Below are 13,391 nucleotides of genomic sequence, written 5' to 3'. Positions count from 1 at the left end.
TCTTTAAGTTTCTAGAGGATTAGATGTCATGTCAAAAGTTTAGTATCCATCTGTCATTATATAGAACTATAGATTGAGATTCTGTAGCATGCAGCTTAATTCTTAAATTTATTTGGCGTACTTCTCATATTTCTTGGATTGCATATCCACTGCAAATTAGAAAATTTGATATTGGAGAGCGAAACGAGGGTACTGGTTTAGTGGAAATTGTATGGTTAACATTCATCCACCAATTAATGAGGATCCCCTTGCAACTTGGTAAGTCCTACAACCAATGTAAATTGTACTTATTTATATATTTATCTTAACAGATAGAATGCAAAGTTCTTTCTGGATTTCTGCTTTTGAGATCTAGAGAATTGTTTATCGTTATATTACCTAATTCAAGAAAGTTTTGTACTTTTGTTTGTCTCCTAAGCAATCTTTTATTTGTTTTTCATCAAAATAGTAACCTTTCAGGTAGTGGTCCATGAATAAGTGAGACGATGCATGTAATTAAAGGATTCCTGAATAGTGTGATTCATATTGTTTTTGTATAAATTACATCAGAGGTGAGATTGTTAGTTCTATATTGTAACTGGATATTCCAATTGTTGAAACTTCAAGTGAACTCAAAATTTTATATCCGCTTGTATTATTATTTGCAAACTCGAGTACTAAATCGAAAACTATAATCTCATATCTAATCTGGTTGTTATCAACAATTGCAGATTGATTTGCATATTCTTTCCTTGAATTAAAAGAAAAATATTATATATATTAAATAAAACAGGGAGGCATCTCACTCTCTCCTCTCTTTTTGTTTGTTATCCGAGAAGGAAAATATATATATATTTCTCTCACTCCCTCACGTACTTCCGACATTTATCTCAATTGAATTAAATCAATAATTTCAATCAGCTGCTGCTCAATATTACGGAGTTATTATCAGTCGCTCTCATGATCGTGGCTTAAGAAAATACAGCTTTGGATTATTTTGGTGACGATTTCAAATCTTACACGATAAAGACATAATGTGTTTAAGGACAATGTTTCGTACGATCCGGTAATATTATTTCATCTTAATTTATTTTTGTTTGTTTCTATCACAATACCATTCGATGGCTTAATATACATATGAGTAAGGCTACGGTGCTACGGCTCAATATTTGAGTTTTTAAAATCCTAACGGTCGATCCGAACCGTTTATCTTGTTCTCCATATTAATATGTGTTTGGGGACCAAATTTTACATTTTTTTGAAATTTTTTACTATTTTTTTAGATAGGTAGAAAATCAGTTGATCTAAAAAATTCTGCACCATTCAGATATTTGATTTTCTACCTATCTAAAAAAATAGTAAAAATTTCCAAAAAAATGTAAAATTTGGTCCCCAAACACATATTAATATGGAGAATAAGATGAACGTTCGGATCGACCGTTAGAATTTTGAAAACTCGAATATTGAGCCATAGCACCGTAGCCCTCTATGCAACCCATAGCACCGTAGCCTTACCCATATACATATATGTTTTAGATATAAGATAATCTGTTGAGAAATATAATATATCAGCCTCAGAATATTCATCACATACTAGTTTAGGTAACAAATCAAACTAGGTACTAATTATAGCTTGACAGATATACAATTAGAGGCTAGTTTATTTGTTGCCTAAACTAGCCTGTGATGAATACTCTGACGCTGATATATTCTATTTCTCAACAGTCAACATAATCATCTACCAAGCATAAAGAAAAGGTAACACAAATTGAATTTCAAAATTCTGTTGGCACATTTTGTTTTTTTTGAAAGGATTCTGTTGGCACTTTCAATTACACTCTCACCAATGCAGTGTGATTGCTAAGTTTGAAAGATTTCACTAAATTAAAGCCTTTCACTTTCACATATCCACACACACAAAATATTCAATTCCTATTGGTTGTCAGTGTCGCTCTCTCTCTCCTCTCTTTTGTCTCCCTTCCTAAAAGCAATTGCATGAATGTATGGGTTGTGAAATTAATTTGAAGTATTAATTTCGATTGACTTTATAACAGCTGTAATAATTTCACTCTTATTTCATGGATGGAGATGCTTATTCCCCTGAATTATTAGTCCTTCAGTATGAGATCAACATTTAATAATCCAGCCCAATGATCTGGTATTGCCTGTGAGCTGGTGATAAAACTATAGATATCTGACTATTTACATTTGGAATATGCATGAAATTGAGAATGCCACTACGGTACCGTACCAGTATCAACTTAATATTAGTATGGTCTGATAAAAACAGATCAGTTTCTCGTCTATGACCTGCTACTGTACCAGCCATATAAACTAATTGGACAGATCAATATCAGCAATGGTAAGCCGCAAACCAAAACGTGAGTTGGCTCGCCACGAAAAACATATTTTTATTTTAATCTGAGAAGGACATTGCTAAATCATACCAATTTTAATTAAGTTCAAAATGAAGAATACATATCTGAAACATAGTGACTCCTTACTATTTTATAAAAAAGTCAGTAAATTTCCTAAAGTTGGAAGAAAATTTGGGTAGCCATAACAAAAGGAATTGTGGGTTAGAACTTAGAAGCACGTGTGAGAAAAAAAATAACAATATTTATACAGTTGTTTCAAAATATCACAACAAAAACGAGAGAAAAATCTCTGCACCAATGATATTACACCATTTTGCTTCCCTTTAGAAAATCTACAACTGGATGGTAACCCCACGGGCAGCAATGTTGTTAAGTTGTTGTTGTACATCGTCATTACCACGACTGGCATGCGGGATTGTTTCATGTCTCAGAACATCAAACTTTTCTCCATCACCCCACAAAGCATAAGCCTCCTCCCCATGTGCTGCATCATCACCAATCATCAGCTGATCATCTGGCATCCTTAGTGGAATGAACCACCCGATTGCAATCAATATAGCCGTGGTGACAAAAATATTCCATACAATAACAAAAAGTGCACCGACGATTTGTTTTAAAACTTGTGTAAAGCTTCCGCCATATGCAAAGCCCTTAGTACCGGGAACAGGGAGTTCAATGCTGGCCAGCTCGGGAACAGCTAGAATGCCGGTCAAGATGCCGCCAAGTAAGCCAGCGATAGCATGAGTGTGGAACACTGCAAGAGTATCATCGACCTTTTGTAGGAGAGAGGATTTCTTGTGGAGTATCATCATGGTAAACCATGGAATGCTTCCGGAGAGTAGGCCCATTACTACTGCTGCCCATGCATGCACGAGACCTGTGGTTCAAGCATTGTTAAGATGCCAAATTGTGACCGGAGAAAGTTATTTCCTGTGGGTCATACCGTGAAAGGACATACCAAAATGAGGAGAGTTCAAATGGCTCATGTCTCATATTTTTATTTTCGTTTTCAAAATCCAAACAGTCAATTCAAAACTCTCAACATGATTTTGTATCTATTTATAAAAATAGTAAAAATTTCCAAAAAAAAATATATATAATTTTGGTCTCCAAGCACATTTAATTGTGGACATTATGTTAAGCAGTTTGAATTGACTTTTTGAACTTTAAAAGTTTAAAAATAGAGATTAGAATGTGAGGCATGAAAGACACAAGGTAATTGAAACCTATTCTACCAAAATATATCTTCACAAAGAATAATCAATATAAAAAGGGACGTACGAGCTTTGGATTAAAAAGGTATGAGCATTGATACCTAGATTAATTATGTTGTACATAATATTTTTAATGCATGGTAACCGAAGTTTATTTAAGAACGTACTTTAGTTTATTATTTCTTCTGTTAGCATTTTTTTTTAAATGCATGCAAATTAATCCTATAGAAGACCTTATTAAGAGCATTGTAGAGACATGGGCTGCACTAATGCCAGCTAATTAAATAATATATACACTTTTTTAAAATATGCGGCTATCAGATGTAAATTATCCATGATAACTGATTTGTTGAACATATAATTGACATGCACAAACCATAATGAACATGGCTAGGTACGTGTTGACTTAACTAAGTAGAGCAGCCCAAACTTTGAAATTATTTAGATTTTGGTAATGTACCTGCTGCAGGGGTGATACACACAAGGCCAGTCATCATACCCTGAATAGCCCCGATGACGGACGGCTTCCCAAAGAAAGCAACATCAAGACCAGTCCACATGAGAAGGCTGGTTGCCGCACAAATGTGTGTATTGAGAACAGCTATAGGAGCAGTAATGTTAGCCGCATAAGGAGCGCCACCATTGAACCCCGACCAACCCAACCATAGTAGCCCCGCACCGACAATCATGAGCAGAACATTATTCGGTGAGAAACGCTCTCTATCACTTTTTATTCTTGGACCAACCTAAAAGCATCATTTCATACCAATTGTAGTTACTACTAAGTTTGCACTAATTAATGACATCATCAAAATGAAATCAGATTAAGAAATAGAAGCTTCAAAGTCTTACCCAATAGGCAGCAGTGAACCCGGCAATGCCAGAAGAGAGATGAATAACATAACCACCAGAATAATCAATGACTCCCCAGTGATAAAGAAACCCTCCACCCCACAAGCTAAATGCTCCTACAGTGTATGAAAAGAGCAGCCACAAAGGCGAGAAGACCATCCAAGCCTTGATGTTCATCCGGCCGAGAACTGAACCTGCAAGCAGGATCAGCGTGATAGCAGCATACATGAAATGGAAAAGAACAAGTGTCGCTTGTGGATAGAACGGCTCCACCATTGGAGTCTCAACAGTGCCATTATTGTAAAATTGCATTGTGGCAGGAATTCTGGCACGGTTGACAAGGTAGTCTTGGCTTAGTGCCGGTCCAGCCTTGCCCCAGAAGGGCAGGAGGCGCTCGCCAAATGCCATCTGGAAACCAAGCAGCACCCATACTATCAGAGATGAGGCAAAAGAGTACAGAGCCATGAAAGCAGAGTTGACAGCCCATTTTTTTTTCACAATGCTGCCGTAAAGAACCACAAGACCAGGCATCGACTGGAGGCCGATCAGGGTTGAGGCGATCATCTGCCATGCGTTATCGCCATTGTTTAACCAGTCTGGCATGGCAAGGTCTGTCGACATGGTTGTTCACTTGTTCTAAGAAAGAATTGGAGTTTGGAGTTGTTGGTGATTATTGGTGCATGAATTAAGATGTGATGCGGCAACTTGGGGGTGTGAACAGGGTATTTATATGTAAGGCTACGGAAAAAACCTTTGAAAATTAAATATATATATATAGAGTTAGGCTGGGGTGCTATGGATAGCATAGTGGCCTCTATGCTACGGCTCAATATTTGAGTTTTCAAAATCCAAACGGTCGATCCGAACCGTTCATCTTATTCTCGATATTAATATCTGCTTGGAGACCAAATTTTACATTTTTCTGAAATTTTTTACTATTTATTAAGTATTTTACAAAATTGTTGATCCAACGGTGGCTGCACAAAACAGTAAAACCGTTGGATTAGCGATTTTCAAAGTGGCTTAATAAATAGTAAAAAAATTCAGAAAATTATAAAATTTGGTCTCCAAGCAGATATTAATATGGAGAATAAGATGAACGGTTCGGATCGACCGTTTGGATTTTGAAAACTCAAATATTGAGCCGTAGCATAGAGGCCACTATGCTATCCATAGCACCCCAGCCTAACTCTCTCTCTCTCTCTCTCTATATATATATATGAGTAGAACTAGGGTGCTCTTAAGCTCACCAAAGTTTTGGTGAGCTTAACTCTAAAACTCATCAAATCGATTTCAAATGATGAATCTGAACCGTTGAAAGACGCCTACCTTACATGTGATGCATCTACATGTGAAATTTTTAAACATTCAAATTAATTTAGTATAAAGTCAAGCGGTCAAAAAAGTTCAAAAATTGAATGCACTAAAATTAATTTATTAACCTTTTAATTTTGACCGCTTGATTTTATACTAAATTAATTCGAATATTTAAAAATTTCACATGTAGATGCATCACACATAAGGTAGGCGGGTTTCAACAGTTCAGATTCGTCATTTGAAATCGATTTGATGAGTTTTAGAGTTAAGCTCACCAAAACTTTGGTGAGCTTAAGAGCACCCTAGTTCTACTCTCTCTCTCTCTCTCTCTCTCTATATATATATATATATGAGATGGGCTACGGTGAGCCATGGAGTAAAATGAGTTGGTGCTCCATGACACTATTTCTATTTTGAAAATCCAAACGACCAATCCGAACCGCTCAACATGATCTCCATATTGAAATGTGCTTGGAGACCAAATTTTACATTTTTTTGGAATTTATTTACTATTTATTAAGTAATTTTGAAAATCGCTGATCTGATGTTCCAGAAATTTTTACTGTTTTTACTATTCATAGCAAAACAGCAATTTCCAAAATTGCTTAATAAATAGTAAATAAATTCCAAAAAATATAAAATTTGGTCTCCAAGCATATTTCAATATGGAGATCACATCTAACGGTTCAGATCGGTCGTTTGGAATTTTCAAAATGAAAATACGGCGTGGAGTACATACAAACACGTTTTACTCCATGGCTCACCGTAGCTCATCTATATATATATGATATCTTTAACATGAATAATCAATTACCATTTGCCGATTTGACAACATTACATTTTAACAAATGCAAGAATTGAAGTGATTTGTGCGATCATGCAGTTCATTAATTAAAACTGTTGGTCAACTTGTTTAATATTGAAAATAAAAAAAGATATAGAGTAGGCTGCCCACGTACAGACTGATATTGTGCAACTTCGTGATTCTGTATAAACAATTAGTTGTCACATGTTAAGAAAATAGGAATCCAATTTATTGCCTGTAGATTAATTGCTCAGAGTGGAGGCGTAGAAATCCGCTATTGACCTTCTCTTGGTCAATGCAAAAAGAAAAGAATATAGTATATCGCGACAATCTTTTAGAGGTGTACAAATCCAATTGTATTTCTTTGGAAGCTAAAGCATTAAAAAATATATATTTTGTGTATCAGAAAGAAGTCATAGATGTTAGAAAGTAGTTGTAGATGTATATTTACCATATAGGTTTTTTGTATATCAGAAATCTAAAAGTCATAAAATTTAAATATGGACCATTATAAATTTTAAGTGGTTTGATCAACAATAAAGCTTAAATTTCAATTTCAATTTTTTTATGGGTATGATATTCACAATATATATCACATTTAAAATATCGAATTGCAAACAAGTTATTGATGATTGTTTAATTGTCAAACTAATTCATAGAGAGTCTGAACTGTTGTATTTATTGCAATGCGTTTCAATTTTTCATTTTTCAGGCGGTTTTCAGAGTTAATTTATTTTTTTCTATACATAAATGCATAAATTGTCCAATTTAAAGAAGTTACCGTAGTTTCTTTGGCAACGTACCTTGGTTACATTAGCCAATTAGAGTCCAAGAAGAATATGTAAGGTGACAAACAGGGAATAATTGGAAATGATTAAATTGAAGGAAAATTTTGCGCCAAAATAAATAATTAATTGTAGCAGTCAAAATCTTATACTATCAATCATTACGAAAGTAATTAAATAGAATTTTTTTTCCTCTTAGCTTCACATCTACCTTATTAAGATCATATTCCTTAGTGGAGGTCATGCAAGTTGAATCATCTGTTTGAGATGATACAACTTGGCATTAATTTATTTTCTTTTTCACAATGTTTCATACTCAACTCAGCTGGCATCTGTACTTGAATATTTTTTATATCAATGCAACTGAACCGAAACAGGAAAACAATTCAAACTTTCCTTAATATACGACAACTGCAAATGTTCACTTCTGACTTTTTATTATGCCCTAACCGCTTCGCATTTATACCAATCTAATGTGCTAAAATCAAAGCTGTCATTGCAGATCTTCACACAAATTTTTAAATTAAATAAAGTTTGCAAATCATGGACTAATTCCCTTATCTTGAAAGAAGAGAACAATTTTTTTTCTATGGTGTAGAAAGGTGCGACTTTTAGAACGAATATATATACATTCGAGGCATAGAATATCAGTGTAATATTTAAGGTAGAACAAAAAAAATATATTCTGTACAAGGCAATCAATACGAGATTTTTATGGATCCTAACAACGTGATAGCACGTTATTGGGTATTTGGGTGCTAATTTTTATTTATGGAGAGCAAATTTGGATTTGACAATCAAAACCGAAATGCTGAGTGCACCAAAACTTTAAGAAATCACAATAAGTAAAAAGTGTACACTAAAGCAACTACAAGTACAATTTACAGGTGAACTTGGCCCTCAAATGGATTAAAAAACAAAGCTACCAACAAAGAAGGAGGTCAAGGGAACTGTTAGATTATCATCCAGATCCGTGCTAATGGGCAATGACTCAACAATAGCAGCTGCAAGAGATGTCAAAAAGAAGCCCAAAATAGTGTTCCGATTCTCTTGCATAAGACCAAACAAGTGGAAGTAGTGCAAGTACCTGGATATAATTGATATCATTTAGAAAAATCTAAAGGTTCAAATGAGAGTAGTTTCATGGCAGATTTGGATAACTGCTCACCAAAAATAGCAAAAAAGGAAGAAACGAGCATATGAGCAATCTTTTGTTCATCATGAACTTGTTCCTTAAGTTTTGGATCATCTTTTGTTTTGCAAAAACTAAATACAACATATGCTACAGGTGCAACAGTAATTAAAAATATACTTGGTCCAAGGTTTTCATTAAACGGCAGAAATATGCTTGACAACCAGAAGCATTCTTTAACCCTAAGAATTAAGCGAAACATCTGTTGCAGCTCGATCCAATCATTTTTGTCATATTTCACTATGTTCTAGCATTTCTTGACAAACATAATATATAAAAAGGGTTACGTAGTTTCAACTAGGACCTATTTTGATACAAAAAATTAAGCATATGGTTTGTTGGAGAATGTCTTTCTGCTGCACCTCACTTCAATAAGAGTTTTCTGTCTCTAAAGCTATCTTAAACACTAATGAGCACACGACGCGTCAGTATGGGCAAAAACCAAAGTACTTTAAACATACAGTATACTAAGACTTACCCTATAGATGCAATGAAGCCTGCTAGCACCATAGATGTAGTACCGGCATACGACTTGCTGGAATTATAAGGCAGTTTCTTGTTTCCAAATCGCCTCCCCACTATATCAGCCACTCCTGATGACATGCACATGAAGAACTTTTTGTTCAGGGCATAATTTATCAGAATTCTAGTTTCTGCATTACTATAATCACCATATGCTATATGTATTCTGAAGTTCAATTAAAACTAAACAGAAAGCAAACGAGACCACAAGAACTTCATGGAGCCGTTACACCTAACGTCACAAACCCATGGCATCAGATCCAACTAGTATGATACCAGCTTTATCAGCAACAATCTAAAAGTAAATGTTTTGCAAGAAGATGTTGTTCAAGCCTGATTGGACCCATATCATGCAGTCATGCATATTTAAAAATATAAGATAATAAAACAACCCTTTGCAAAATATCTCATAAATAAACAGATGGTGCCAGAAGAGAAAGAGAAGAAGGCCTCAAATGAGGACACCCAGAGAAAGCCCAAAAAAAAGTCTACCATAAAGAGGCACAGTATAATAAAAAAATAAAATAAAGTGAGGCTATGGCACTATGCATAATGCAGATTGGTCAGTACTATGGCTCCATATCTCCATTTTTAAAGTCCAAACAGTCAATGTAAATCATTTAACATAAACTCCATATAAAAATTTAATTGTAGATCAAATTTTACATTTTTTTTTTACTATATTTTAGATGAGGGATCCAATACCTCATCACACCTCATATTTTATATCTTCATTTTCAAAGTTCAAATTGTTGATCCGAACCGCTTAATATGATATTTATACTAAAATGTACCTGGGGATGAAATTTTTTTTACTATTTTTTAAGATATGTACAAAATCACTGTTTTTGGACTATTAAAAAAACGGTGATTTTCTACCCAACTTAAAAAATAGTAAAAAATTTCCGAAAAATATAAAATTTCATCCTCAAGCATATTTTAGTATGGATATCATGTTGAACGTTCCGATCGACAATTTAGACTTTCAAAATTAAAATATTAAATGTGAGGTATGATGAGGTATGAAAAGCATGAGACATTGGAACCCTCCTCTTTTTAGATAGGTAGGAAATCACTTAATAAACTATTTGAACTTTGAAAACAAAGATATTGATCCATAGCACAAACCAATCCACACTATGCATACTATCATAGCCTCACTCAAAAAATAAAATAAAATAATATAAAATATAAGGAAGCTAACCATCTCCAGCACAGAGATTGCAGATTAAGGCTATGGCAATAGGAGAAGTACGCCATAGTAGGCTCGTTGCCAGAGTTATAGTGCATGCATAGTACAAGGGACCCTTCAGTAGCTCCCTAATTTACAAACAGAAATATAATACTTTATTTAAATCACATGACAGAACACCATTTTTATGGCCACGTTAACCTTGAGCTTACTGAAAGAGGCCAATTATGCAATATTTCTTTCCCTTTTTCACTGAATAGAGAAATTATTTAAATGATTTTGCAAAAGAATCTTCTTGGCAGCAAGCTTGAGTATTGATTACAACTATCGTTGACATTTAAAACTAAGGGTCATGATTTATCTCAAAAAAAGAAAAAAGAAAAACTAAGGTCATGATATTAGAAAACATAATTTCGAATGAAAGGTAAGCTCAAAGTAAAAACCTATAGTTGCCGAATCGACTCATGGATTTGACCATAGCATCATTTTTGCATAGACCAAGGCCCAGAAGAAGCATACGTACTGCGTTTATGCCAGGTGCTAAGGCAGCCAGAAATGGGGCATATCTCCATGGGCTGTGTTTTTATTAGACACAAGTTATCCAATAAGGACATAATTCAGATGAGAAGCAATTTTACAAATAATTTATTTTAGACATGTACCTAAAAAAAGGCCAGAAAAGTAAGAACACCAACCCAACGCTTATGTGCACAAGCTTCCTATTTAGTTTCTGCAAAATCCACAAATGGAGGTAGTTAAAGTCATACTAACTCTGCAACCCAGAAAAAGGAATGGACATTCACATGTTATATGATTTTTTTTTTTCTTGTTTAAATTTATCATGTTGTTGTTGTCGATAATTTTTATTTATTTATTCCTATGAAATTGTGAGGGTTTCATTTTTTCTGTGACTCCGGTTGGGTTTCATTTCTAGCCTACCCCAACTTGTTTGGGACTAAAGACTTTGTTGTTGTTGTTGTATTCCTATGAAATTGTATTAACTTATCTGTGTGACATACTATTTTTTAACATATATCGCTAAATTTTCCGATGAAGTTCTGTAAGTTAGAACCCTTAAATAATTATAATCAGATAAAGACCCTACCTACATGATGCAAACCAAACAGCAGACAAATGAATGATCTCTTATGGGAGCAAGTTGGTATTAACCAGCGCATGATAAGTAGATAAGTACTGCCTTTCCAATATGACAAAAAATTTCAAGGAAATTTATTATTTTTCTTTTCTTGCAGTGGATGGTAGGTGAATTTATGTGTGTATGTTGTGTGCTTGAGTTAAGATCTATTAACCTTACATAGGGTGCATGCAGAATTTATCAACAAACAGTTTGCAGGAAATCATTAAAAATGTACTTTTTCACAAAAGTTTTATAAATTATAATTAAAAAAACGAATTTTAGGGAATTAACTTTTTTTTTTTACAAAAACCATAAGTACTGAATAGGCAATTCAGTACCTTCCATTTACATCCAAGAGATACTGAATATGCTATTCCGTACCACCCAATTTTACCTTTTTATTTGATAGTGGCCACAGATCCATATCCCCCATGTACATGTACCGAATAGGCTATTCAGTCCCAATCAGAATTAGCCACAAAAAATAGGCTCTTCCACAGATGTTAAAAGTGGCAGCCGAAAACATAAAAAAATAAAAAAAACCCTGTACGGTACAGGGCTCTTCCACCAAAGGCCACACGGTTAACTGCGAAAAAATTGTGAACTAAGAGGTACTGAATACCTTTGGACGTAAATGGGAGATACCGAATAGCCTTCGGTACTTGTGGTTTTTGTAAAAAAAAAAAAAAATCAAGTTGGTTCCCTAAATTTCATTTTTTTTAATTATGGTTTGTAAAGAAAATTCCTTTTTCACTATCCAGTGTAATGAGTTATATGTTATTGATGTTATTTTTGTCAACTTTAGATGCTAAAGTAATAAAAAAATTAAATTATTTTGAACTAACAGGAGGGCCAAGTGGAACTTTTAAAGCAAATTCCAACCATCAGGCCTGGGTGCCCGGCCCACCCTTTTCTCTGTCATTTAGTAAGAGTATGATTATGAAACTCTGGCAAAACTCTAACAAACAGTGAGTATCAATTATGAGCTGAGCTCCTACAAGTCCCCAACTTAACCATTTTGTATTTAGTAATTAGATTTCTTTGCCCCCAGATTTAGAAAGTGAGGTAGCAATGACAACTAGATCTATCATTTTTTATATCAGCTGAGCACTAAGGTCCCAGAAGGATAAACTTCTCAATTTAGGAAATATTAATTATATTTTGTTCTCCATTAAAACCTCCTGCGTATTACTGTTTTACTTGTATAGATCTAGTATAACAGTATCCCTCAAAAGAAACATATCTAACCAACTCAAAGACATTTTGCATTAATGCGAATTACTTGTTTTATTCTCCAGTGGAACCTTGCCATGATAAACTCTACACATACAAAAGCGGTCAAACAGTTCAGAAACAACTCTTTACCAAAGATAACTCCAAATAAATCTCCCAATTCAGCACAGGACTAAACTTCAAAGTTCAAATAAATCAAACTAATGGATCAAAATCGCTTATTTACCTGTTCAAAGACACCTCTCTTAGCGAGCTCCTCCCAGAAACGAAGAAGGCCAAGAGCAACCCCTGAAGCGAGCGCCGACACGCCTATATCGTGTAAGAGTGTGCTCTCCGGCAAAACGGCTGCCATGATGGGTCTCAGACGGAGGCGGACTCCAGCTCGGGCGAACCGGGAAGAGGGAAGGGGAGAGGTGCGAGAAAGGGAGGAGAAAGGAAAGGAGCGTAGAGGAGAGAGGTGAAGAGAGGAGTAAACGAGATGAGTAACCATTTCCACATGACTCGCGCTAATTTTCTTTGGTCCCGGAGTCAAAATAGAGAAACAATATATAAAAATGTAATATTTCTCTTTGAAAGGCATAAACCCGAGAACAAATCACCAACGGGCGGATTCAGAATTTATGTAAAAGTGAGTATTAATTCGATTTAAATAATTAATTGAATTCAAATTTATTAATTAATCCAATACTCTTAAAGAAAATCTAGATTATATCAAAATAAAAAGGAAAGATAAAATAGTAACATTATGCACTATGCAAAAAAAAGTCTAAAAAATAAAAAATTA

The 13,391-nt window shown here is 34.5% G+C and overlaps 2 protein-coding genes across 3 annotated transcripts; both read right to left on the bottom strand.

Moving 5' to 3' along the window:
* Nucleotides 1-2,563: 2,563 nt before the first annotated feature.
* LOC144575348 (ammonium transporter 2 member 1-like) lies at nucleotides 2,564-5,182 on the bottom strand. The gene is made up of 3 exons (XM_078325446.1): nucleotides 4,424-5,182; nucleotides 4,032-4,317; nucleotides 2,564-3,234 (listed from the first exon to the last, which is right to left on the bottom strand). The coding sequence occupies exons 1-3, from the start codon at nucleotides 5,042-5,044 to the stop codon at nucleotides 2,690-2,692; spliced, it is 1,452 nt and encodes a 483-aa protein (XP_078181572.1). The 5' UTR covers nucleotides 5,045-5,182; the 3' UTR covers nucleotides 2,564-2,689.
* Nucleotides 5,183-8,135: 2,953 nt separating this feature from the next.
* On the bottom strand, nucleotides 8,136-13,147 carry FOLK (Phosphatidate cytidylyltransferase family protein). 2 transcript variants are annotated; one of them, XM_078325457.1, is made up of 6 exons: nucleotides 12,834-13,146; nucleotides 10,899-10,966; nucleotides 10,680-10,811; nucleotides 10,249-10,364; nucleotides 9,001-9,115; nucleotides 8,136-8,417 (listed from the first exon to the last, which is right to left on the bottom strand). In XM_078325457.1, exons 1-6 carry the CDS (start codon nucleotides 13,095-13,097, stop codon nucleotides 8,240-8,242), a joined length of 873 nt encoding a protein of 290 aa, XP_078181583.1. In that variant the 5' UTR covers nucleotides 13,098-13,146; the 3' UTR covers nucleotides 8,136-8,239. The 2 variants fall into 2 exon arrangements, with proteins under 2 accessions (XP_078181583.1, XP_078181590.1); XM_078325464.1 differs by lacking the exon at nucleotides 8,136-8,417 and adding an exon at nucleotides 8,531-8,928 and having other exon boundaries at nucleotides 12,834-13,147.
* Between the last annotated feature and the right edge of the window lie 244 nt (nucleotides 13,148-13,391).

This window comes from Carex rostrata, chromosome 2 (genome assembly GCF_964058835.1).
Source record: "Carex rostrata chromosome 2, lpCarRost1.2, whole genome shotgun sequence".
In the NCBI taxonomy this organism is placed as follows: Eukaryota; Viridiplantae; Streptophyta; class Magnoliopsida; order Poales; family Cyperaceae; genus Carex; species Carex rostrata.
This window is presented reverse-complemented; position numbering and strand designations above follow the sequence as displayed.